Source organism: Phoca vitulina, unplaced genomic scaffold (assembly GCF_004348235.1).
Source record: "Phoca vitulina isolate PV1807 unplaced genomic scaffold, GSC_HSeal_1.0 scaffold21, whole genome shotgun sequence".
NCBI lineage: Eukaryota > Metazoa > Chordata > Mammalia > Carnivora > Phocidae > Phoca > Phoca vitulina.
Window position 1 is genome coordinate 13,628,404 of NW_022589724.1, and position 27,319 is coordinate 13,655,722.

The 27,319-nt window shown below is 46.3% G+C and overlaps 2 protein-coding genes across 9 annotated transcripts in view; one reads left to right on the plus strand and one right to left on the minus strand.

The window, feature by feature from the left end:
• The window catches only part of PRPF4 (pre-mRNA processing factor 4), a 39,776-nt gene extending 36,703 nt beyond the window's left edge, over positions 1-3,073 (plus strand). For both annotated transcript variants that reach the window (XR_004301125.1, XR_004301126.1), the window contains exon 18: positions 2,996-3,073. The gene's annotated coding sequence lies outside the window, so the exon portion shown is untranslated. The remainder of the gene's footprint in view (positions 1-2,995) is intronic.
• Positions 3,074-3,515: 442 nt separating this feature from the next.
• WDR31 (WD repeat domain 31) lies at positions 3,516-21,429 on the minus strand. 7 transcript variants are annotated; one of them, XM_032418399.1, is made up of 9 exons: positions 21,348-21,429; positions 12,904-13,036; positions 11,138-11,212; positions 10,191-10,335; positions 9,592-9,692; positions 8,062-8,129; positions 6,949-7,090; positions 5,176-5,338; positions 3,516-3,692 (listed from the first exon to the last, which is right to left on the minus strand). In XM_032418399.1, exons 4-9 carry the CDS (start codon positions 10,273-10,275, stop codon positions 3,532-3,534), a joined length of 720 nt encoding a protein of 239 aa, XP_032274290.1. In that variant the 5' UTR covers positions 10,276-10,335; positions 11,138-11,212; positions 12,904-13,036; positions 21,348-21,429; the 3' UTR covers positions 3,516-3,531. The 7 variants fall into 7 exon arrangements, with proteins under 7 accessions (XP_032274290.1, XP_032274291.1, XP_032274286.1 ...); XM_032418400.1 differs by having other exon boundaries at positions 12,904-13,033; positions 21,348-21,426; XM_032418395.1 differs by lacking the exon at positions 21,348-21,429 and adding an exon at positions 13,482-13,736 and having other exon boundaries at positions 12,904-13,033.
• Positions 21,430-27,319: the final 5,890 nt, after the last annotated feature.

Below are 27,319 nucleotides of genomic sequence, written 5' to 3' on the forward strand. Positions count from 1 at the left end.
TAGCTAAGTTCCTTTATCACAGTGTTAAAAGATTAAAAACACCAACTGACCTGAGTTCTATACTTGTAATTCCTGTGTCAAAGTCAAGGCTGTTACAGACTGGAAACATGTCTCTTGATACCAGTGTTGAAAACATTAAATTTCTGCTGCGGCCAAATGGAAGATCCAGAAGTATTTCTTTAGTGACTGTGAACTCAAAACTCCAGGGGAAGTTTCTTTTATAATCATTGCTCAGATGTTAAGTGATGAATCACTGAATTCTATTCCTGAAACCAATATTGCACTGGATGTTAACTAGAATTTAAATTTAAAAAAATTTTTTTAAATCATTGTTCAGGAAGATAGTGATAATGGGGACTTGTCTGATACTTTTGTGCTACCAGTGATATCCACTGTATCACAGTACTTTAATAGCTCGTAGCTATTTTATTTTTTAAAGTTGTTTTTTAAAGATTTTATTGATTTATTTGAGAGAAAACAGAGAGAGCACAAGAGAGGGGCAGAGGGAGAAGGAGAAGCAGACTCCCCACTGAGCAGGGAGCCCAATGTGGGGTTCGATCCCAGGACCCCCGGGATCATGACCTGTGCTGAAGGCAGACGCTTAACTGACTGAGTCACCCAGGTGCCCCTATTTTTTAAAGTCTTAGTTATTTAAGTAATCTCTGCACCCCGTGTGGGACTCAAACTCATGACCCTGTGATCAAGTCACATGCTCTTCTGACTGAGCCAGCCAGGTGCCCCAGCTGGTAGTATTTTCAAGAAAACAATATTTTGAATACAAATTGGGACTTAAATTATAGACAGTCTAGATTATGTGTGAAGAATAGCACTCAAAATTGTATCTTTTCTGGATCATTTTTAACCTTTCAGTAAAAACAAAGATCCTCTTGTAAGATAGTTTCAGCTACCAAAAAAAAAAAAAAAGGTGTTAATAATCATGACTCATTTTCCCGAAATATATATATATATATATATATATATATATATATATATATATATATTTTTTTTTTTATTTTTTTTTTTTTTTTAGGTAATTTCTACATCCAGTGTAGGGCTTGAACTCACAACCCCAAGATCAAGAGTTGCACACTCCACCAACTGAGCCAGCCAGGTGCCCCTCCTGAAAATAAACATATTTAACTTATATAAGGAAATACATAAATTTCTTCAAATTTTAAATATATAATTGGCCAGATTCCAAGGGATTATATATTTTCCTGGAAAAAAAGGTCAACTGCCTTTGGAAAATTCCTTTATATGATTTTACAGGGGCATCCTCTAAAATGAAGTGTTCAATGAATGTCCAATGAGCAAATTAATGCATTTTAGTAGCTTGTATCTTATGTGCTGAGAGTACCTGATTAGGGCACGTAAAACTGAAAATGCACAGATAGGGAATTTTAACATCAAACAAATGCGTAGAGTTTAAGGAAATAATTTATTGTTAATAGAATCCTGCTAATTCATTCAATTTTCTCACATGTACATTCCCTCCGTTCCCTTTCTTTGGGACCCCCTCCCAACCCACTCCCTTGGATTTTCTGACTTACCACCGGCCTTCTTTCTAGAAGGGTCAGCTGTAGCACTAACAGTTCAGGATATGCTAGGATTTTCCCTGAGATATCTGTGTACTGTTTCTGGGCACCTGGCCAGGAGGATCTCCTTGGAACCAAAAAGTTAATAATGGTCTAGAAAATACACAGTGTCATGGTCTATGAATTTCTAAAATGAACTTTGTGACATCATGCAAAGACAAAGGAGTGGAAAGGAAAGTATTCTGGCTTTGAGTTGGGCAGTCCCCAGTTCAAATCTCAGTTTTTCCTCCTCATTAGTACAGTGGTATCCCTGCCTGTCAAATCTCCGTTCTTCCCCTTCCTACCTCCGTGTGTAACCTGGGGCAAAGGACTGAGTGTCCCTGGGCCTCAGCCGCCGGCTCTGTGACACGGGAGTAACGAGGCCTGTAGTGAGAATAAGCATATTCAGCGAGCTGCAGGTGCTTAGGAAAGTAGCTCCTCTCCCACTACCCCCTTGTCCTCCCAGAGCTCAAAGATCTGTAACCTAAGGAATCAAAGGGAAGCCAAACAAGGACTGAAGCTTTACAAGTAAGATCTAAGGAGAATGGGTGAAGGGATGTGTTTAGTGAGGAAAGAAGAGTGTTTAGTCCAGACAGAGAACAATAAATAACTATGGCCACCCTCTGTAAGCACCCGCTACCTTGCTTGGCATTTAATACAGTTTTACCCGGTCCTCGGGACAGCACTGTGAGGAACGTACGATTTAATTAGTGAGGAAACTGAGATTTTATAACACCCAAGATCATTCAGCTGAGTGCAGAAGTGGAGATTCAAACTCAGATCCTCCCACAGGGAAGCCAGCCCTATAAGAAGCAGGAGGGACACAAAGACAATGGCTGTAAGTCACTGGTATCAGGGACAGGCAGGGACCAGAGAAGACAAGCACAGTCTTTCTTTGTCTGGGACTCCATTCCTTTATGTGGGGGCTCTCCTGAAGGCAGGAGGGACTCTTACCTTCCCGGAAGGAAAATGGGCTTGTGAGAGCCATGCTGGGAATGGATCTCCGGGGGCCACACAGGCTGGCCTGAGCACCGAGTCCCTCCTCACCGAGGGGGACTCAGTGGCTGGCCTACAGTTGAGTCCATCCTCTGTTCTATGTTCTTTTTTCTTTTTTTAAGATTTTATTTATTTATTTTAGAGAGAGAGAATCTCCAGCAGACTCCCTGCTGAGCATGGAGCATGACATGGGGCTTGATCCCATCACCCCAAGATCATGAATCAAGCTGAAATCGAAGAGTTGGACGCTCAACTGCCTGAGCCACCTAGGCGCCCCTCTATATTCTACTGCTGTTGCAGACTCTCCTTCACCTCACACTGGTCATCCCTAAGAGTTTATATAAAATGAAATAAAAATATTAAAATGTACAAATGAAATTTTTTTAGCCTTCATTTCTGGAACCTCTCCATTTCTTTGTGCACAGAACAGGTCAGACAGCTAGGATTCGGGGCAAGGCCCTGCGGTCGTCAGCCTTTTCAAGCCACCTGGGGTCTAATCTTCATGCCGCCTGAGCACTGGTCTCGGACCCGCCACCTGCACTCTGCTGCTCTTCCGAGTGGAAGCCCAGACTTCTTCACCTTGCCGAGGAGCATGGTGAGCTGGAGCTGAATGTCATGTCTACAACCCATGTCCTCTACGGAGCTGCGCTCCCCTCTCCCGTCTGGGTAACTGTGAGGCCACCTGAACGGTGTCTCTCCCCCTGCGGCTTTTCCTTCTGTGGAGACATAGAATAGGTCAGTCTGATACACTCCACCCCGTGTTCCGACTCACAGGCAGAGGCCTATCACGTTTCTAAATGGCACCTGGGCTTAAATTGGCTTCTAACCCTGATACACCTTCTGAGTGAACGTAAGCAGAGAATCGCACATCGCCCCCCCCGCAAGATCACCGGGAAACACAAAGCCACACCAAGAAAGGACGGGTCACAGTTTGATATTGTCCAGTGAGTGTCTCCTGGCCTCAGAATACTGCCACTTCTCGCAGCTCCAGCCCTCGGCTGTGCTCCACTCTGAGCAGGTGAATTCCTCTGCTGAAACTTGCACACAGTAAGGAGACGGTGTCGCCAACAGCCAGGGAAGTCAAAGGTCCTGATCCATCCAGGGACAAGGTGAACAGGCAGGCTGGGGGAGGAAGAGGGAACCAGCAGCTCAGGCCAAGGGCGCAGCGTCATGGGACGTGAGGTCTCTGTGAGAAACCCGTGTAAACAAAGCGTGTGCTCTCCATGTCTAACCCAGGTAAGAGCCGCATCCCTGCTCCAGAGGACCGTGCACCCGCGCGGAGGTCAGACTCAGATCGGCCGCAAGGCTTCAACTCCAGAGAATGGCACGTGGACCAAACAAGGTGGGGATCCCTGAGAAACCCGTTCAGACAGTCAGGGCCTCGCCTGCAAGGACGTGTGAACACACTGCCCTCAGTTCCCACCCACCCAGAGAACAGAGCAGGGGGCCAGGGCAGAGGAAAACAGAGGTGATGCTGATCTTCAGCTGCTGGCTTCTGGGGTCTTGCTCCCTTCAAGACCAAGGAGATTGGGACCTGAAGGGGAATCTGGGGGCCTCCAGCTGACCCGGTCTCCCTCCGTCCCCGTCTCAGGGGCTGCTCTTAGAACTATAGGTGCACATCTGGTGGGCAGGGCAGCACTTTCAGACCTTGTTCTTCCTGGTGTCAGGTTTATGAGCATTGAACCTGGCAGCAGCTGCCCGCCCCCCGCAACCTCCCAGAGCTGTCACACGGGGCAGCTGGTGAGGGCACCTCCAGGTTTGGCTCACCTACCACTAGACGTGATCTCACATCTTTTCTCTGAGGGGGCTATCCTATCCTCCCCTGCTGGGAGCTGAGTTTCTGGAACATTACTGTAGGAGGGACTGGTTGTGAGATTCTCTAAGTTAACACTATTCCTGTGTCTGACAGAACCCCGGGTCCAGCACAAAATAGTCTGGAGGCACTGGGGTACTGATAAGGAAGAAAAAAAACCAGCCACTTCTACTCATAGCATATGCCACGCTTTGTGGTGTAAATACTCCCACTATGACCATATTAAATACTCCTGAATATTTAACAATCAGCCAGTAGCAGTGGGCTCTCGCATATTTCACTGAGGACTCTGGGGAGCTGCGTTCCCTAAAACGTCTTTTTCTCTGGTGCTTTGAAGTGTTATGACCTGACTGTCATCTCAAATCTTAGCTGCAGCATCAAAACAGGGCAGTCTTGCTCTACCTCACCCCCACCATGAGCTGAGACTCTCATTTTAGTCCTTAAAAAATGAATCTGAAAATGACAATCCTTGTTTTCTTTGCCAGACATTTTGAGTATCACGTGTTAAAACCTGATGGAAGAACTTCAAGTAGAAAGAAAACTAAGAGCCAAACATATTTGAGCTCTCAGGAACAAGTCTGTACAACGTGGTCCCAGGGCTCATGCAGTGATGGCTTCCAGCCAGGGGTTCAACGGAATCCTGGTATCTTAGTGTCATCTCTTAACCACTAGGGGCCTGGATAGTGGCAGGACAGGGCTGTTTTTGTATTTGCTGAGCACCGGAAAGAAAGTGTTTCAAGGAAGCTTTTAAGACTCCATGTGTCTGAGAAGCACCACCAGCAGGCTCCTTACCTCCAGTATCTTGGTTCCAAATCTTCACTTTACAGTCATGCGATGAGGTAGCAATTATAGGCATCGAGGCCAGTGCTCTTGGTAGAAAGACACAGGATGCAACAGTCTGGAAATGCCCCTTATATTCACATATTCTGTTCCGAGTCTGCCTTAGGTCCCACAGCTGCAGAGTAATGACATAGGCTAGTTCATACATACATATTTCTCTAGCTTCATACATGCTACCTTCACTTATCTCCACCTCCCCACCTTCTCATCATCCACCTATCCCCCCACTTACTTACTCATGTAGCTACCCCTCATGTTCATCCATCCCATCCACATATGAAATCATCCATCCATCCAGTGATTATTTTAAACATCACCGATCTCAGACAACTGTGGGTAAGGATGTGCCAGGAGGGTCGCTGCCTTCCTCATTAATGTCATGGTTAGGGAAGTGAAAGCTCCAAGTCCTACAGCATGATGGGACAGTATGGGGTTGCCTACTTTTTTTTTTAAGTTTTTTTATTTATTTAAGTAATCTCTACACCCCATGTGGGGCTCAAACTCACGACCCCAAGATCGAGAGTCTCGTGCTCTTCTGACTGAGCCAGCCAGGTGCCCCAGGGTTGCCTACTTTCTACGACAGTTCAAGAGCTACCTGACATCAGCCTCTTGGTGTCTGTGGGTTCTGTGGAGACCCCACAGTTAGGGGCACCTTCTCATAAGTACACAGAGGTGCAGACCTTCTGATTTATTGCCTGCATGCTGAACCTTGGGATATGAAAATGAGACTCTCCAACAAAGGAGGTGACAGTCCTGCCAATCCCACTCTTGTTGACACGATCAGACCATAGCCAGAGAACAAGGTTCAGGGAGGAGAGCAAACCGAATTGTGTCCAAAAAATAATGAAGTCACTGGACACCATGTAATTCAGGAAAACAACATTCAGAGAGGACAGTGATCTGAATTGTGTCCGAAAAATAATGAAATCACAGGACACTGTGTCAGTTGTAGGGGCTGGAAATGCTTAGCTTGGTGAAGAGATGCTACATCAATAGCCTGGGATTCAGTACCTCAAAGTACCACTTACTAGAAGTGTGGTCTTGTGTAAGAGATTTCAACTTGCCATGCCTCTATTTGCTCATGTGTAAAATGGGAATTATAATAGAACCTAACTCACGAGGTTGTTGTAAGGATTAAATGAGATAATGCATGTAATGTGCTCAGTGCCTAGTGAATGATGTTTGGTACAATGGGAGCTCTAATTGTTCTATTTGACTAGATGTCCCTTTTAACTTACATTCTACAATGAGGAATCCAAGGTACTTTGGAGGAGCCAATGCAATCTAATCCAAAATGACTTGCAAGGAAAGGTATATGGGTAAGGGTTGGGATGGGCCGTTGACCAACACTGGTGCCTCAAACTCCCTGAAGAGCTTGAGCCTCCTTTACTGTGACCACAGGTACAATGGGAATACACTTGGCTCTTCAAATAGTCCCTCCCCTTTCTAAGCTCTGCTGGGAGCAGGGACATTAGCAAGCTGGTTCTGTGTTTAGCACCCTCCTATCTTGACTCTCATCCCATCCCTTTGTCTACTACCAATTCAGAGAGCCCAAGGCTGATGGAGGTTTCTTGAGAGATGCATCTGGAATGCAAAGGCTCACTTACAGTATGCACTTGGAATAGGCCTGAGCCATTAATAGAGCTGACCTGTGTAGCCCAGTACAGACGGGAGGTCGGAGGAAGTACTTTGCTCATCAGCAACCAGACCCCCAGAATCTCTCACCGTGGCTTCGCAGCCTTCCCCTCCGAAGCCACTGCTGCAGGAGATGCACTTGTGTCCGTCCTCACTGACCTCGCAGTAGGTCTGAATATGCTGCTTTGTGGGAAATATATGAGCTACCTGCAGCCCCCGGCTGTCCCATAATCTGCAAGAAATGACCGCAGGATATGAATCTGTCGGCTCTTTGCTGCTTCAGCCAGTCTGATGGAATGTCATGATTTACGTACAATCAGGAGTATGAACCAGATCAACCTTGGAGACCCCAAAGCTGCCAGGAAATAACCAAACTGAATGACATCTGAGTCCTTTCTAGTTTGAGATACAGTTAATAGGAATTTAGACCAAGCATCTTAACTGTATAAGTTAATTTGTTAATTTGGCCCTTTGGGATACTACTTGCAAGGGACAAGAGGATATTTCTGTGCCTGTGACTTAATTTTTTTAAAAGACAGTTATTATGATCCAGAGGAGCAGTCACCATTCCAGAATCAGATAGAATAGACTGCAGGCCTTGGCCTACTGGGCCACGGGGTCCCCGGGGGAGTGTTTTATTCGGCCTCTCATCTCATTTTCACCTCTTTACCTCATTCTTCCTATTTTCTAAGTAAAATGAATCTCTTATGAGATCCAGACTTTCTCGTTGTGCCTTCTACTCAAGAACGATTTACTTCATTTGACTCTCCTGATGCAGATTCTGACCCCATTTCCCCAGACAAGGCTTCACCTGAGGCCTGAGTGATTGAAAACATCCGGCGCCAAGCAGGGGTGGCAAGTGGAGCCAGGCAGCTCAAAGCAGGGGGACAAGCAAGTGACCAGGTCCGAGGTCAGTCTGAATATTTTCACACAGGGGGCGAGGGTGGGGCCAGACAGACTCAGCTGCTTCAGAACCATCCAGGACAGGCGCTTTTTCCTGGCCCCACCTCCTGCCATTCAACCTCTACCCAGATGGTCCAGGGGGCCAGGTCAGAGAGACCCCAGCCCCAGCAAGGGGCAAAGGGGCAGAAGGCCCTGGGCAGGCACAGCAGTGTGGAGAAGCAGAGGGGGAAAGGAGTCATATGAGCATGGGAACCACAAACCTTCACCAGAAACACTTTCACGGCTGCTCAGTAAGCCCACCTGATGGTTTTATCTTCAGAAGTCTGTAGTACATATGGTTGGTGGGGGACCCAGCACAGGTGAGTGACCTGGAAAAAGCAAAATTTTCAAAACTTCTCACTACCAAGGCATTCTTCTACGGCAATTCCTGTAAACTGTGCTAAATAGCATCTCCTCACCACTTCGCAAGGATGCTGACGCGTACGTTTGACTTGCAGGGAGTGTGTGTTCTGCAGATACCCACCAGTCATGCCCACCAGTCATGCCCACCGGCGTGCCCTGGATCAGCAGCAGCAATGGTAGCAGCTGGGCCAGTCGTGAGTACAGAATGCATGCAGGCACGCACACACGTGGTGGGGAACTGCTGGTGGGTGGCAGCTAAGGAGAGCAGCCCCCCGTTCTATATGGGACCACTGAAACCCTAGTCTAAGGCCTCACAGGGTTCAGGACATGTTCTTTCTTCTCATCCCTGTAGCCCCCTCCTGGATAGGCACAAAAGAGTTTTCAAAACAACCCAAGATGACAGGATTTTCTTCTAGCAACCTCCACAAATATGGAGGGCATAGGGTGAGCATACCTTGCCATGGACAGTTGTCTTCAAAATTGGAAAAGATGACCATGAGTGATATTTAATGATCACTAAAGGAACATCTATCATGTCAGGTCATAGGATTCTCTCCATTTCATAAATGAAGACATTGACACTCTAAGTGACTTTCTTGGAGTAACACAGCTAAAATGTGATGGATCTTGGGGCGCCTGGCTGGTTCAGTTGGTAGAGCATGTGACTCTTGATCTCAGGGTTGTGAGTTCAAGCCCCATGTTGGGTGTAGAGATTACTTAAAAAAAAAAAAAAAGGTGATGGATCCATAATTTGAACCCAGGTATGACTGACCTCAAAGGCTGTGGAGTTTATATACCAGTCTGCTGGGATATATCATTGGTCTTCATAAACACGGCAAATTATACATAAAGCAAAGGGTCATGCTTGTTTCTTTGTGCATAAGCTGTGAGATCCTGGAGGACAGGGGCTGTGTCCTAGGCCACTAACCCTGCTCCTAGCAGAGCAGATATGGAATAACACATTTTGAGGGAATAAATGAGGACACCACTTAAAATTCCAATATGAACTAGTGGAGGTGTTCTCTGGAGCAGAAGACTTTATTTATTGTTTATTTGTTTTAAAGATTTTATTTATTTATTTGTCAGAGAGATAGAGAAAGCAAGCACAAGTAGGGGGAGTGGCAGGCTTCCCGCGGAGCAAGGAGCCCGATGCGGGGCTCAATCCCAGGAAGCTGGGATCATGACCTGAGCTGAAGGCAGATGCTTAACCGACTGAGCCACCCAGGCATCCCTGGAGCAGAAGACTTTAAAGAGATCATCCAGCCTGATAACCCTGAGAGGCCAGGGTCTGACAGAGAGTTCAGGGTGAGTAGTAATGAGGCCCCAACCTCTACTGCCTGGTGTATCTCCTGATCTCTCTCCCAGGCTCTTCGCCTCACCCCATGCTCCCTTCTGCTGTCCCACTCTCTACCAACTTTGAGTCCCTACCAGGTTCCTCGAGATGGAAGCTCTCTCCGCACACCGTCCGGTCCCAATGTCCCACAGAAGCAGGGTGTTGTCCCGAGAGCCAGTGCACAGCTGTGACGAGTCTGGGGGAGCAAGGGAGAGATGGTCCATGAAATGGGCCTGGCACGGGGCTTTTCAGAAGGTACAACAGGGGGCGCCCGGGTGGCTCAGTCGGTTGAGCATCCGACTCTTGGTTTCAGCTCAGGTCATGAGCTCAGGGTCATGAGATCGAGCCCCAAGTCGGGCTCCATGCTCAGTGGGACTCTGCTTCTCTCCCTCTCCCACTGCCCTTCCCTCCACCCCCGCTCACGCACTCTCTCTAAAAATAAATAAATCTTGAAAAAAAAAAAGAGGGGCGACTGGGTGGCTCAGTTGGTTAAGCATCTGCCTTCAGCTCAGGTCATGATCCCAGGGTCCTGGGATCGAGCCCCGCGTCGGGCTCCCTGCTCCACAGGAGTCTGCTTCTCCCTCTGCCTCTCCCCCTGCTTGTGCTCTCTCCCTCTAATAAATAAATAACTTTTTAAAAAAAAGAGAGAGAAAGAAAGTACAACGGTGTTGGGGAGAGGTCTGTTTGACTTTACCTGGACTCACAGCCAATCCAGTGACCACCATGGCGTGGCCAGAGAACTGCTGCCTTGGCTGGGAAGGGCCACGCAAGTCCCACATTGTGACTGTCCTGTCACGAGAGGCGCTGAAGAACTGGCTGGATCTGGGAATACAGGCTATCTGCTCAAGAGAAAAAAAGTCCCAGTGTGCTTGTTTGATTGGCCTTGGAAATGGGCAACAGGCCTGGGGCTGCAGGTGTCAGAGCGCGAGGCTCTCCCCCGTCCCTGTCGGGGTGGGAATACATTGCACCTGGGCGTCAGTACCCTCCTCTGCGCTGCGAGCTGAGCAGATGATGGAGTCTGCATCTCGATTCCGATTTTCAGTTCATTGAGGGAGATTTCAGGGAAGGGCGTTGTAGAGACTGGCATTCTCTATCATCTTTGCTGGAAGCTTACGCTGCCCTGTAATGCTTTTTTAGCAAATTAATTTTTATTTAACTGTTCTTGGCTTTTTAAAAATTTCCCCAACTAGAAGTTTCCTGAGTATAGAAATTTTATCATTAATTTATTTAAAATTATCATTATAATATATTATTATATATTATATAATAAATTATTTATACATAAGTTATAAATGAATAAATTTTATCATGTATTATTTATTATTTTTCTAGCTACAGTAAACACACAGGCAACCTTCAGTACCTGTCCCTGTTGAGTTAGGATAGGCAGGGAGAATTCTCTATTTACCACCTGAGCTATTAAGGGCTTAGTGACAAACTAAATCACGTCTAATATGCTTGTGACCATAACTAAGGGAATGGTTTGCTCTGCTTTTCCTCGAGTAGGGCTTCACGGCACCAAATGAAGCTCTTACATTTTCTTAAGACTGAATATCCCATCCCTCTTACTAACTAGAGCTATTAGATACTCCTTTATTCAGTTCCAAATTCCCTCCACGATAATGATCATTTGATAATTACCTTAGTGATCTCTCGTTCATGTCCTCTGAACCTTTTCACCACATTTCCACTTTTCCAGTTATAGGCCACCACTGTCTGCAGAGAGTCATTAGGGTCATTAGAATCTCTGTAATATTTTATGTGAATTTCTATTCAACTGAAGCAAGCCTTTACTTCATTATCTACCTAATTTCTCCCTCTCTGTCAAGGGTCTTGTATTAGGGCTTTATTGTTATAACCTTCATCCTGTCCCCCTACATTGACTTCCTTTTCTTTCCTCCTGACCGGGGTGCTGTCTCTCTGCAAGGCAATGGGCCACTGCTCTGGGCCTTACTGACGGGTTCGGGAGGACACCCCACAAGGGGAACGGACTCAGCCTGAGGTTCTGGTCATAGATGCTGAAGTAGAATTCTACATGGGGTTAGAGTTTTTTCCCCTAATTGTTTTGTACTTTTATTTTAGTGTATTTAAAAAAATTTGCTATCTTAAAAAAAAAAAATTACCGGGTGCCTGGGTGGCACAGTCGGTTGAGCATCCCACTCTTGGTTTCGGCTCAGGTCATGATCTCTTGGCTCATGGGATCGAGCCCCACGATGGGCTCCGTGCTCAGCAGGGAATCTGCTTCTCCCTCTGCCTCTCCTCTTCCCTCCCCCACCCCGCTCTCTCTCTCTCTCTCTCTCTCAAATAAATTAAATCTTAAAAAAAATAAGAATCTGTGAAATACAGTATGAAAATGAGAGGAATTAAAAGAATCTACATTTTTGCTGTCAATGTCTTAGCTGTGAGTCCCGTGATAGATGCAAATATGGGGGGAGAAGCAACCAGATTCAGTGACAGTGGGGGAAAGGACAGAAACAGAAGGGAGGAATCATAATGCTCACCAGTGTAGAGATTTTGACAAAAGAGCAGCATAAAAGAGACTGGAAGTCTCCTTTTTAAAAAAATATTTATTTATTTATTAGAGAGGGAGAAAAACAGAGAGAGTGAGCACACAAGCAGGGGTGGGGGCAAAAGGAGAGGGGGAGAGAATCTCAAGCAGGCTCCAGCTCCCCACTGAGCATGAAGCCTGATGGCAGGGCTCGATCTTACGACCTTGAGATCATGAACTGAGCCAAAATCAACAGTTCGCTATTTAACCGACTGAGCCACCTAGGGAACCCCAAGGAAGTCTCCTTTTGATGACAAATAGCTCCTGTGTCAGTGTGTGGGTATGAAAATGGCTTGGTCGGGGCGCCTGGGTGGCTCAGTCGTTAAGCGTCTGCCTTCGGCTCAGGTCATGATCCCAGGGTCCTGGGATCAAGCCCCACATTGGGCTCTCTGCTCAGCGGGAAGCCTGCTTCTCCCTCTCCTACTCCCTCTGCTTCTGTTCCCTCTCTCGCTGTGTCTCTCTCTGTCAAATAAATAAAATCTTTAAAAAAAAAAAAAAAGAAAGAAAGAAAATGGCTTGGTCAGAATAATACTTGCCATTTATAAAAAGCATATGGGCGATCTGGCACATCACTGAAGATCTTGCCACCTAATCCTCACAACTGTCCTGTGTCCTGTGAGGCTGGCATTATCACCCTCATTCCATGGATGTGGAGACTGAAGCTCACGAACAGTAAATGACCTCCCCAGAGGAACCGGAAGGGGAAGAGCGGGGACTTAAAGCCAGTCTTCCTTAGTCTAAAGCCTATGGTTTTACACTACTCAACATTGTTGCCAGAAACGCAGAACCAACGCTTCCTTCCCAAATCTCTTCCCTTCTCCACAATAAGCTGGTTCCCTGGGAAGCGCCACAAACCCACCTTATCTTTTCCTCCAGAGACACACAGGTCTGAGTTCAGAGCAGCAACGACAGAGACACTATCCACGTGAGCTGGGCTATACTCCAGACAAGCTTTAGTTTGAGTTCTCTCTTCTATAATCCCGTCGGGCCTGCTAAAGACAGGATGGCAAATGAGAGGCCCACTGTTACGGAGTGTGCAGCACGGCATAGGGAAGACGTGGGCTACGGGAGAGGCCAGGCTGAGGAAAAAATCTGGGAAAGGAGTACAGAAGGAGACCCACGGTCATTGCCAGAAATGGGATTATTAATGCTGAGCACGCTCAGAACAACTGAAGGACTAGAATCCGATAAAGAGGAATCCTGAAGCCAAGAAGCCAGGAGTCTTTGCTCACCTAGAGCTTATTCCCAAAGATGCCAGGCCTGTCTCTGAGTGGCTGCAGACACTAGCTAATCGGCTGCTTCTCATCCAAAAGAAAACAGACCAAACTAACTGTTCAGGGAAGGTCATCAGCAATTGCTCTGGGCCTTCTCTTTCTTTAGGAGAGAATTTTAATGCAACATGATAAAACTTGGGATCCCAATGTAGTATTGCTGTACCTGTATTTATAAGTGCTGTGTTTGAGCTTGCTTTGCAGTTTCCCCATCCCTGCACAGAACCGCCCCAAAACCTTGTGAGAAGGAGCTCGTTTCAGATGGCCGCTGAGCCAGCAGCATCCCTTGTGGCTGCTGGACGTTGTCCTCCCTGCTTGGTGGAAAGAATGCATACTGTTAATGTTGTTAGGCATGATGATGGTAGTCTGGGGATGTAAAAACAAAGCCTATTTTATTTATTTATTTGACAGAAAGCGAGAGCGCACAAGCAGGGGGAGCAGCAGAGGGAGAGGAACAAGCAGACTCCCCGCTGAGCAGGGAGCCCAGTGTGGGACTTGATCCCAGGACCCTGGGATCATGACCTGAGCCGAAGGCAGGTGCTCAACCAACTGAGCCACCCAGGCGCCCAAGCCTTCTTTTTTTAAAGACTAATTCATTGCTCTCATTGCTTTTCTTCTTTCCCTTGCCTCTTCTTACGGCCCTGGGAATGCACCCTCCCATAAAGCATTAGCAGATCAGCAAAAACAGAAACAAAATTAATTTTAAAAATACAAAGAGGTTTCTTGGGGCGCCTGGGTGGCTCAGTAGGTTAAGCATCTGCCTTCGGCTCAGGTCATGATCCCAGGGTCTGTGATCGAGCCCCGCGTGGGGCTCTCTGCTCGGCAGCGGGACTGCTTCTCCCTCTCCCTCTGCCTGCCGCTCCCCCTGCTTGTGCACTCACTCTCTCTGTCAAATAAATAAATAAAATCTTTTTTAAAAATACAAAGAGGCTGGGGCGCCTGGATGGCTCAGTCATTAAGCGTCTGCCTTCGGCTCAGGTCATGATCCCAGGGTCCTGGGATTGAGCCCCGCATCGGGCCTCCCTGCTCGGTGGGAAGCCTGCTTCTCCCTCTCCCGCTCCCCCTGCTTGTGTTCCCTCTCTCGCTGTGTCTCTCTCTGTCAAATAAATAAATAAAATCTTTTAAAAAAAAATACAGAGGTTTCTCAACAAGTTAAACATAAAATTACCATATGATCCAATAATTCTGCTCCTGGGAAGATAGCCAAAAGAATTGAAAGCAGGTGTTCAAACAAAATTTATACATGAATGTTCATGGCAGCACCGTTTACAATGGCCAAGAAGGGAAAACAACCCAAATGTCCATCAATGGATGAATGAACAAACAAAATGTGGTGTATCTGTACAATGAATATTATTCAGCCATAAAAAGGAATAATGTACTGAAACATACTGTAACATAGATGAACCTTGAAAAGATCATACTAAGCAGAAGAAGCTAGACACGAAAGACCATATATTGTATGATACCATTTATATGAAATATCCCTAGTCAGAATCTAGAAAGAAAGCAGATGAGTGGTTGCCAAGGGTTGGAATGATGGGGGAACAGGGAGTGGCTACTTTAATAGGTACAGAGTTTCCTTTTTGGATAACGAAAATGTTCCAGAACTAGACAGTGGTGATGGTTCCATAACATTGTCTATGTACTAAATAAGAATAAATTTTATGTTATACATATTCTACCATAATAAATACTAGGAACGTGTATTTGAAACTAAGAAATAGTTTTTACCAGTGAAGCTTCTTGAAAAGAGCCTTAGTTATTCTAAAAGGTCATAACCTTCCTAGCTTGCTGATTGTTTTTAAATAATTTCATGTGACACTTGTCTAAGTCAGTGTGCCAGGTCATGAGGTTATTATGTAGTAACAATGAGATACAAGGGGCACTTGGCTAGCTCAGTCGGTAGAGTATGCAACTCTTGATCTCAGAGTCACGAGTTCGTTCAAGCCCCATGGTGGGCATGGAGCCTACTTTAAAAAAAAAAAAAGAGATGTGAGAGCTGATGACACTAAATGAGACAATACAGATAATGACCTAGACCAGTAGTTCTTAATGTGATCTGAGGACTGATGGGGATTCCTGAGACCTTTTCAAGGCGTCTGCCTCTCCCTCTGCCCCTCCTCCCCACCTCCCCAACTCAACCTCTCTTGTGTGTGTGTGCTCTCTCTCAGATAGATAAATAAAATCTTAAAAAAATAAAATTATTATTTTGGGGGAGGAAGGGGGAGAGAGAGAGAATCCTTTTTTATTTTTTTATTTTTAAAGATTTTATTTATTTATTTGACAGACAGAGATAGCGAGAGCAGGAACACAAGCAGGGGGAGCGGGAGAGGGAGCAGCAGGCTTCCCACCGAGCAGGGAGCCCGATTCGGGGCTCAATCCCAGGAGCCTGAGATCATGACCTGAGCCAAAGGCAGACGCTTAACGACTGAGCCACCCAGGCACCCCGAGAATCCTTTTTTAATAAAAAATTTATTTATTTATTTATTTGAGAGAGAGAGAGAGAATGCGAGAGAGAGCACGGGCAGGGGTGGGGGGGACAGTGGGGCAGAGGGAGAGGGAGAAGCAGACTCCCCGCCGAGTGGGGAGCTGGATGCGGGGCTTGATTCCAGGACCCTGAGATCATGACCTAAGCCGACGGCAGACACTTAATCAACTGAGCAACCCAGACTCCCCAAGAGAGAGAATCCTAAGCAGGCTCTGAATCCAACACAGAGCCAGACACAGGGCTCCATCTCATGACCCTGATATCATGACTGAGCTGAAATCAAGAGGTGGATGCTTAACAGACTGAGCCACCCAGGTGCCCCTAGGAAATGAGTTTCTTATAGGCATGACCAGCCCAGCTCTAGGAAGAATGGTCTACAGGAAGAACAGCAGCTAAAATTCACCAAATATTCTCAATGATACCATTAAAAAACAGTGTTCCAGAAGAATTTCAGCCTACATTTTGAAAAGCTGTCAGAATTGACCTCCGGACAAGATAGGTAACTGTACAGAAGCAGAGTGCAGTGACAGGAACGTTGTGTGTGGCACCAAGAACCCTGGGCTCCAGCCCCAACTCTACCTCATTCCACTGTGTGTCTTTGAGTTCCTCCATTCCCTGCTCTGTACCTCAGCTTCCCCATCTGTAAGTGAGGACACCGGATTAAATCATTTTTAGTAGACTGTGTGTTCCATGAGAGGAAGAAGTCTACCATATTCATCTTTGTACCTCAAGTGGCTTGCACAGTATGGCAAAAACATTTCTTGTTAAGTAGTGTGAATCTAAGGTCCCTTCTAGTTCAGACATTCCAGGATTCTCTATAATAAGTATACCATATGCTACCAGAAAAAACTCCAGGATAATTTTCAAAAATCTTGGGATGTTGTATTGCTTATAGACAGATAGAGGTTGCAGGGCTTCCTATCTGCAAGCATAGCCCATTTTTCAACATTGTCATCAAACCAAGGACAGATGCCATCCATAGATCTAGGTCACCAAAAACAGCAGATGCTATAAATGGATTGGCTTTGCTTAACACTGATTGGATTCTTAGCTGATATCTTCAGAGAGCCATATTTCCATCTGAAGAGCACTCACAGGACATTCTAAGCAAAAGATAACTTTTAGAATTACTTACCCCCAAACCAATTGGATTTTTTTGGTGAGCTGCCACATTCAATGCTTTGTAATGTTTATCCTTTGGAAAATAGTTCAGGCAGCAACTTCCTAATCTCTGTAATTACTGAAAAGACGCTTAAATTAATCTCATCCCTAAGATTATGTTTGTACTGAAAGGAGATTCACAAGGTAAATAAAGACCTTGTTTATTTATTTTTTTAAAATGTTTTATTTATTTATTCATGAGAGTCAGAGAGAGAGAGAGAGGCAGAGGCAGAGGGAGAAGCAGGCTCCCCGCCCAGCAGGGAGCCCAATGCGGGACTCGATCCCAGGACCCTGGGATCATGACCTGAGCCGAAGGCAGATGCTCAACCATCTAAGCCACCCAGGCACCCCAGACCTTGTTTAATGAAAAAGATTAAGTGTAGTTTTCCCTCACAAAGAAATAAATATCTTACAAAATTCCAAGATCATATAAGTGGCACATTTCCAACAATTATGGAAAATATACCATAATGTTAATTATACATCTATTTTTATTTTCATTTATTTAAGTAAGTTCTACACCCAACGTGGGGCTTGAACTTACACCCGAGATCAAGAGTCGCGTACTCTACCAACTGAGCCAGCGAGGTGCCCAGATATATCTATTTTTAAATATAAAAAGTAAGGGGGCACCTGGCTGGCTCAGTCATCAGAGCATGCGACTCTTGATATTGGGGGTGTGAGTTCAAGCCCCACACTGGGTGTAGAGATTATTAAAAAGAAAATATATTTTTTAAAGATTTTGTTTATTTATTTGCCAGAGAGAGAGAAAGAGAGCACAAGCAGGGAGAGTGGCAGGCAGAGGGAGAAGCAGGCTCCCTGCTCAGCAGGGAGCCCAATGTGGGACTCGATCCCAGGACTCTGGGATCATGACCTGAACCAAAGGTAGACGCTTAACCGACTAAGCCACCCAGACATCCCTATTAAAAAGAAAATCTTAAAATACACACACACACACACACACACACACACACACACACATATATATATCCCCTACTTTATTTTTTTTTAATTTGAGAGAGAGCAGAGCTAGAGAGAGAGAGAGAGCATGCATGAGCTGGGGGGAGGGGTAGAGGGAGAGGGAGAAGCAGACTCCCTGCTGAACAGGGAGCCCCGATGATGAAGCAGGGCTTGATCCCAGGACCCTGGGATCATGACCCCAGCCGAAGGCAAACGCTTAACCCACTGAGCCACCCAGGTGCCCTATTATTATTATTATTTTTAAAGATTTTATTTTAGGGGCGCCTGGGTGGCTCATTCGGTTGACTGTCTGCCTTTGGCTCAGGTCATGATCCTGGGGTCCTGGGATCGAGCCCCGCATCGGGCTCCCTGCTCAGCGGGGAGTCTGCTTCTCCCTCTCCTCCCCACTCATGCTCTCTGTCACTCTCTCTGTCTCTCTCAAGTAAATAAATAAAATCTTTAAAAAAAAAAAAAGATTTTATTTTAAGTAATCTCTACACCCAATGTGGGACTCAAACCTACAACTCCAAGATCAAGAGTCACATGCTCCACTGACTGAGCCAGCCAGGTGCCCACAAAGTAGGATATATTTAAATACTTAAATACATCATTAAACATTTTTATTTTACTCATAGTACTTCTGTTCAAAAATTTTCAGAGTTGACTGCTACTGTTTCTGCAAGAAAGGCAATTTCTTCTGTTTAAAATAATACTTCAGGGGCGCCTGGGTGGCTCAGTCAGTTAAGCGGCTGCCTTTGGCTCAGGTCATGATCCCAGGGTCCTGGGATCGAGCCCCGCATCAGGCTCCCTGCTCCGCAGGAAGCCTGCTTCTCCCTCTCCCACTCCCTGCTGCTCTGCCTACTTGTGCTCTCTCTGTCAAATAAATTAAATATATATATATATTTAAAATACTTCAATAAGTATGAATCATAGAATTTGAGATGGAAGAGCTTTCAAAATCATCACATATAAACCCTTTATTTAAAGATCTGAAGAATCAGGGCAGAAACATTATCTGCTCAAAATTCTAACTAGGTAGGTTTCCTGACTTCTAGTCTAGAGTTTCCCTTATAAACATCTACAAAGAAGAAACACAGTTTTATTGCATTTTAACAACTCTATTTTAAAAACTTAATAAATTCTAATCACCAATTGACAGTGTAGCTTATTCTAAAAATGAAGAGCAATACAGAAGAGTCAGAATAACATCTGATTCAGTGCATCAGCATGGGAACTGGACAGACTTAGGTCTGAATTACAGTTCACTGCCATCTTGGGCAAATTGCTGAGCCTCATGGAGTCTGTTTCATATATGTAAAATGGAATAATCTCTCTCACTGGGCTTCTGTAAAGATTAAAGATAGCACTTACAATGTGCCAAGGACTATTCTAAATGCTTTATATTTATTAACTCTTTTGATTTATTCCACAAGCCTCTGAGCTAGATGCTGTTACTATCTTCATTTTGCAGAATAGAAAAGTGAGGTGCAGAGATGTTAACATAACTTGCCCAAATTTACAAATAAATTGCCAATAAGTGGCAGAGCTGAAACTTGAATGTAGGCAGTCTGCAGAGGCCTTGCTCTCGATCAGCATAGTATACTGCATCTCTATAAAAGCTAGTGCATTGACAGCCCTCAGCTGAACCTGGCTATTGGCATGATTGCTAGATTAACAGTATTAGCAACTGAAAGGAGCCATTTCTGCCAACTTCACCCTTCACCTAATACTACGGTTAACACACACATATTAAACATACGTAACAAATATACACAGAGAATATACACAAATGGGTATATGAGTCTGAAGGATATTAAATTGAAGCCAATTATGTCTCCTGGCCAGAGTGATTGATCACACTAAGGCTAAGAATTCATTAAGTTATATATCATATACCAAGGCAATTTAAAATCTCAACAACAAGTACACGTCCTTGGATAATGTTCATGCAGTTGTGATTTATTATGAGTAGACTAATCTAAGCAGTGAAATTCTATTCAGTTATCTTCTATTTATACTGTGAACATGTAATATGCTTGAGAGGAGGAACAGTGTCTTGTTCATTTTTTTATCTGAGCTTGAAGCGTAGTCTGGGAGAATGGATGCAAGGCAAATATCTGTGGAATGAGTGAACGGATGGCATACTAAGGTGAAGAGTCTGTTTGGCAAGAAGCTTTTTTTTTTTTTTTTTTTTTTCAACGTAGGCTTCAGGGGCGCCTGGGTGGCTCAGTCAGTTAAGCATCGGACTCTTGGTTTTGGCTCAAGTCATGATCTCAGGGTCCTGAGATCGGGCCCAAGTGGGGCCTCCTGGGTCTGGCTCTATGCCCAGCGTGGAGTCAGCTTGTCCTTCTCCCTCTGCTCCTCAAAACCCTCCCCTCCCCATTCATGTTCTCTCTCCTCAACAAATAAATAAATCTTTAAAAAATAACAATAAAGTAGGCTCCATGCCCAACGTAGGGCTTTAACTCAAGCTACCCTGAGCTCAGGAGTCACATGCTCTACTGACTGAGCCAGCCAGGCGCCCTGCAAGAAGCTTTTTAAGGACCCAACAACATAAGGGTCCTTCAAAATTGCCCAACAACAAATCATTCAGGGAACAGTTACCTGGGCTCTGTCCCAGATTTCAGGGCAGGAAAGGCTGGAGAGGACTTGGAAAAGCCATAAATTCAATTATGGCTCTGCCCCAATTTGCTTCCCATAGACCTTAAGATACCCAGTGGTCACTCTAAACATAACTCAGAGAATTCTCTTTTAACTGTATTCCTCGATATACTCCAGCATTTATCCAATTGTTATTTTCCACGAAGAAAGTGGGACTCAGAGAGTTGTGACTTGCTAAAAGTCACACGAGGCAGAGCTAGGGCACCAGACCTTATTTCCCTGGACTCCTGGTCCAATCAATGTTCACGGAAATGCTGATTTCATATCTCCCTCCCTCTCCCCAAATCTTCTGCGCACAAGGCATCAAACCGAAAGCTCAAATACAAACAAAGCCCCAGTGGAAGCACTGGAAGATGGTCTGATTCAACACTCTAATGGTACAGATAGGGGAAACTGAGGCCCAGAGTCTCCCAGGGAGTCAGCACTAGGTCAGAACTTCCAAGGTTGCCCCAAATTTGGGGGACAACCTGTGTACAGTTTCTCCTTCCAGTCTCTTAGATCACAGACGTCCCCTGCTCTATCCATGCGCACTACCAAAGCATATTTTTGATGTGGGGGGGGGGAGAGGGAGTAGGATGGGCTGCGTAGTGCACCCACGGCAGGGGGTGTAGCACCACCCAACCCAAGGCCGGCGCTCCAACTCTCCGCTTTGACCAGGTGGGCGGCTGCAGCCTGCGAAGCGCGAGGGCTCCCACCTCCCTGCCCGCCCCCCACCCCCGCCGCACCCCTGCCCGCCCCCGCCTCGTGCTCCATACCCACCGGCAGGCTGGCGGGGTCGGGAGCTGAGGCCGGCGGGGGCGCAGAATGGAGGGCGTCCGCAGCCACCACGCTCCACAGCCTCCCGCGCCTCCGCCCCTAGCAACGAGGCGCGCGTCGCTAGGGCAGGCGTCCCCGCGAAAAGCCTCCGAGCGCTCTCCCCGCCCCCGAACCCCAGTTCCGCTCGCCGGACGTCTCCCGGAGGCCGGGCCCTGTTTTCTGCCTGGAACAATGAGGTGGTGAGGTTTCAGAGAAGGGGATGGTTGTGCCCAAAGACCGCGCCACCAGGGAATCTATATAATGCAAGAAAAGCGGTACCACCGTAATAGTCACCGAGGAAGTACTGAATAAATGTCATCTTTTAAATAATAACTATTCGCCCAGATGGAGATGGTGTTATATTTCTTCGGAGTTTCTGTGATTCCACCCCGTGATCCCTCTTTTGGACACTTCCCCAGGTTCCCCCCCCCCCCCGCAACAGTCCTATTCCTTTTTTCTTTCATCAAACCAGCACCACAGCAAAGAGACCCCTCAGTACCTTCTTGAGATCCAATGGGAAGACAGTTCCAGAAACTAACAGCAGCTGCAGGTACATTGCTTCCAGGCTAGAGTCTATTCATTTCTGTATTTCTAGTGCACAGGGTTTGGTGTAGAGTAAGGGTTTGTTGAATGTTGAATGTTTGAATGAATGAATGAATGAATGAATGAATGAATGGGATCCGAGCCAACATTTCTCTTGCACCTAGAAGGGACCTGCTATAGTGCTGATCTCCCAGCAAAGCTGCTTTCAATGAAGACTTGTGGAGTTTCTGAAAGTTGAGTGCCTGTGGGAACAGGAGTAGGGGCAGTAAGAGAAAATTACCTTCACAGACTATTAGGGCTGGCCATTGGTTCTATCTTCCAATGTAAAGAGGCAATACCCTCCACAGCATTCCTGATGGAGGTTCCTTTAGCCCCTATTGATTTCCCTCGGTGATGATGCACTCATTACTTTCTGAGTCAGTGTCCTGTTGTTCCTGACAGGAGCTGGGATCTAACCCCACACAACACTGATCTTAGTTCAGAGCCGAGGGCTCTCCCTACGAGCTTAATCCCTTTTGCCCACCACAACCTGGCAACCTTCAACCAGGAGAGACTGATCGTTTTGCCCTGAGACACTGGGCCAGGCTCAGTGCAGCTAAAGAGTTGACTTGCCTGATCCCTGCCCTCAAGATTTTCCAGCTCTGAGGATGCAGCTCTTCTGGAAGATGCTTTAGGCTTGAGGCACATGAGACTCCCCAACTGGTATCTCTAGCCAGACTTCTCCTTACACCTGTATATCCACCTGCTTTCTGCCCATCTCCACCTGGCTGTGACTCATACTGAAAACATCATCTTCCCGCCTAAACCTGTTCTTCCTCTTTTCCCTCTGAGTGTTGAGCACTACCACTCACCAGTCACCCACGCCAAGGATCTTGGAGTCATCTGTAACTTCACTCTCCCTTGTTCCAGAACAAACCCCAAGACTTAATTCTGCCCCTGAAATATCCTTAAAAAAAAAAAAAAAGAATCTGTCCACTTCTCTCTACTCACCACCTTGGTTCAGGCCAAGATCATGCCAGAATGTGATAGATTACAAATGGCCACAAATTCTTTGTAGCTTCTGTCATCAGGGCTGGTCTTGTAACTTATTTTGACCAACAGAATGTGGTGGAAGTGACATTGGCTACTTCCGAGTTTAAGCCTCAGAGAGCTTTGTAGTCTCTGCTCTCATCTTCTTGAAACACTGCTGCCAGGGGAAGAAGCCCAGTCTAGTCTGTTTAAGACACATGGCCCATCCAATAGCTAACACCACATGGCAGACATGTGAGTGAGAATATCTTAGACCATCCAGTCCTAAATGAGCCATCAGATGACTGCAAACCACGAGTAACCATCAGAAGAATAGCCCACCTGAACGAACCCTGCCCAATTTGCCAACCCACAGAATTGTGAGCAAATAAACAGTTGTCGTTTTAATCCGCTCAGCTTTGGGGTGGTTCGTTATAGACAATAGATAATTCATATTCAAGATAAAGTCCAAACTCCTTCCCTCGGTCGGTAAGGCTTGGTCCATGTCTCTTTAGCCTCAGCTTCCTCCTCTGGCACCCACACTATAGGTTCCAATGGTCTAAACTACTTGCAGCTTCTTGGCTCACCTTGCTGTTGCCTTTGAATCCTTGTACATGGTGTTTCCTCTGCCCAGGGCATCTCCCCTACATCCCCTCACCTATCTGTCTGGCTAACTATTTATCCTCAGCTTAGACGCCATCTCCCTCTCTACCCTCAAGTCTTCCCTAACCATTCCCCTCTTCCTCCAGATTGAGTTAGCTACCCTTCCTTTGCGCTTCCAAGGCCCCCCACACTTTCCCTAACACAGTGTGATTTTCCATTTACCGGTTTCTCTCCCTTGATTCTGAGAGATAGAGGCAGAGACAGAGTCTCATTTATACCTGTATTTATTGCTGGTGTCTAATACAAGGTCTAGCACAGCACTGCAATAGAAATTTCTGCTATGATGGAAATGTTCTATGTCTGCGCTGTCTATAGATACGCTGGCCCCAAGTCACGTGTGGCTATTGAGCACCTGAAGTGTGGCTAGTGCAATTGAAGGACTGAATTTTAAATTGTAAATTTTTTAAAAGACTTATTTATTTATTTGAGAGTGAGCATGAGATAGAGAGCCAGCACCAAGTGGGGGGGGCGGAGCAGAAGGAGAGGCAGAGGGAGAAGCAGACTCCCTGCTGAGCAGAGAGCCCGATGAGGGGCTCCATCCCAGGACCCTGAGATCATGACCTGAGCTGAAGGCAGACTCTCAACCAACTGAGCCACCCAGGCGCCCCTAAATTGTATTTAATTTGAATGTAACTTAGTAGCCACCTGCAGCTAGTGACTATGGTATTGGGCAGCACAGGTCTAGCACACAGTAGATGCTCGTTGATTTTTTTTAAAAAATATTTTATCTTTTTAAAGTAATCTCTACACCCAATATGGGGCTCCAAATCATAACCCCAAGATCAAGAGTCATATGCTCTACCGACTGAGCCAGCCAAGTGCCCCACATTGAATATTTTTGAATAAACAGCGAAAAGGATGACAATCATAGGCAGCCAATTAAGACACAAGGTAGAATGCAATGGAGGTAAGCAACATAACCCTCACTTTTCATTCGTTCATCCCTAACATTGTCAATACTTCCAACCCTGCCTTGTATAATCTTAATTCTTAGCTCTTTACTGCCTGAGCCGGTTATTCTCTCCTGAACCTGCCCAGTTTGATATTGTCCCTCCTGTGAAATGGGCTGGTCCTAAGTGCCTCCTGGAGACTAATCTCATTCGGTCCAGACTGGTCAGGCCCAAGCAGAGAGGACTCTCTCCTTGGCGGCCTGGACTTAATCATGTGGGAACCATGTGGTCTAAGTTTCTCTACACTGGCAGGCTGCCAAGCCCCTCTTAGAGGTGACAGTTGAGGCTGTTTCCGCTATAAAAAGTCACACAGAAAAGAAGCCGCAGGGTTGATAGTCTTGCTACTCCTTACAAGAAACTGTACAAGCCCTGGTCAGATCATTTCCAGCCCGGACACCAGAGACTTTGGTGGCCTCAGGGTCTGAGGAGGAAGGAGGCATGGGGACAGGGGGAGGTGGGATCAGCGATAGGCCAGGTCTTCTCACTTACAGCTCTTCTCACTTACCAACATTATATGACATGTCTGTTTATTTTGTTCGCTCAAGAGAGTAGACTTTGCTCTTCTTTACGGTTGTATTCTCGGCGTCTTAAATATGGCCCGGTGCATAGGTAGATGGTCAATAAATCTACTGAATGACTAAAATGTAACAAAAGTGTCCATTCTTTGGGTGCCTGGATGGCTCAGTCGTTAAGCGTCTGCCTTTGGCTCAGGTCATGATCCCAGGGTCCTGGGATCGAGCCCCGTGTCGGGCTCCCTGCTCAGAGGGAAGCCTGCTTCTCCCTCTCCCGCTCCCCCGTTTGTGTTCCTGCTCTCGCTGTGTGTCTCTCTCTGTCAATTAAATAAATAAATAAAATCTTTAAAAGAAAAAAGAGTGTCCATTCTTCTCTGTCCCTAGCTCCGGGTGTTCTGCCTAAGCAAGCCCTGAAGTTCAAGTACAGCCCTACCAACTCCCACCAAGGCTCCCCAGGTCACTTTAGAGCAGCGGCTTTCAAACTTCTTGACCCTGACTCTCAATAGGAAATACAATCCCCAATGCTCACACATGTACATGTTTATGTAACGGAAATAAACAAAAAAAACCCTGCACTAGGAGCAATGTGTTCTATTTTTTCTTTCCTTTTTTTTTCTTTTTTTTTGTTTAATGCTGGTCTCCGCTCCTTGAATAGATTTCACCACCTGCTAAAGGGTCACCATTGCCTTAGAGCAGTGTTCGTAGGAGTGGTCAGAGAGCTCGTTTGTAGTCCAGCCTCAGGGCAACTGCTACAAATGCAGATTCCTGGCTACACCCCAGATTTAGTGAGTGAGAATCTTATCGGAAAGTGTGAATGCTTAACAACCCCTCTCCCCCAACCGTCCCGGGTGATTCTGAGACCTGATAAGGCCTGAGAGTGGTGACTTGGGAGTTTCCGAGTATCCAGAGGCCTCTGGTGGGGACTTGGCATCAGGCACATGCACATTAAGGGAAGAGGCTGAATTTTCAGTTCCAGTCTGGCTCAGCACGAGTGGCAGGACAGATGATCCCCACTTTATTTTTTTAAAGATTTTATTTATTTTTGAGAGAGAGAGAGAGAGAGAGCCCACACAAGCAGGAACAGGAGGTGGGGGGGGCCGGAGGGAGGAGCAGACTCCCCACTGAGCAGGGATCCCAATACAGGACTGGATCCCAGGACCCTGGGATCATGAACTGAGCTGAAGGCAGATGCTTAACCCACCCACTGAACGACCTAGGCGCCCGATGATCCCCACTTTATAAAAGCAAATCCGTTGCCACCTAAGCCCCTAGCAATTCCTAGTCCTCTGCCCGGAAGTACTTCTGGTGATTTTGCTACCGCTTCCCAGACTCCAGCCGTCCGAGGGCCACTGACTGCTCCAGGGCCGCACCCAGTGAAGGGGCCCCACTTTCCCCAAGGACCTTAACCCTTACTTCCTCCCCCTGCCCTCCGCAGTCTCTTTTCCTTCACACAAAATCACTTCTGTTTTCTTTCTTACCAGAAGGTTTAAGAGCCCTCCCCACCCCCAGCCCTTAGAACAAAAAAATTCTAACCACAATCTCTAGTTATGGTGGCCCATTTCCAGCCCCACCCCCAGAAGAGGGTAAATGCCATTATGAAGCCTTCACCCTCCCACTAGAAACAATTTTTGATGCCCGGAACGCTGCACTCCCCTCGCCAAAGGACCTTACCTTACACAGTTTACGTTCTGAAACCCTGCTACAAGTGTATTTCCAGAGCCTCAAACGTCCAATAAAACATTTTTTAGCCCCTACTGTATACGATACACCCAAGCTCAGCACTTTCAGACAAGATCTCATTTAATTCTTGAAGCAGCCCTCAGGGGTAGATAGTATTCTCACCCCCATTTTATTTATTTATTTTATTTTTTTTTTTTTAAAAAGATTTTATTTATTTATTTGACAGAGAGAGATAGCGAGAACAGGAACACAAGCAGGGGGAGTGGGAGAGGGAGAAGCAGGCTTCCCGCTGAGCAGGGAGCCCGATGTGGGACTCGATCCCAGGACCCTGGGATCATGACCTGAGCCGAAGGCAGACGCTTAACGACTGAGCCACCCAGGCGCCCACCCCCATTTTAGACATGAGGAACCTGAGGCCCAGAGGGACTAAACGATCTGATCCAGGTCCCATAGTTTTAAGTGGCGGAGCTCTGGGGCTGTCAGCTGTCCTCGCCCTCAGGGGCTGAAGCTGAAGGGGCTGACAGAAGGGAATCTTTCCCTTCCCTTTGTGCTGTCGTCACTTAGAGGGACCTCGGGGTAG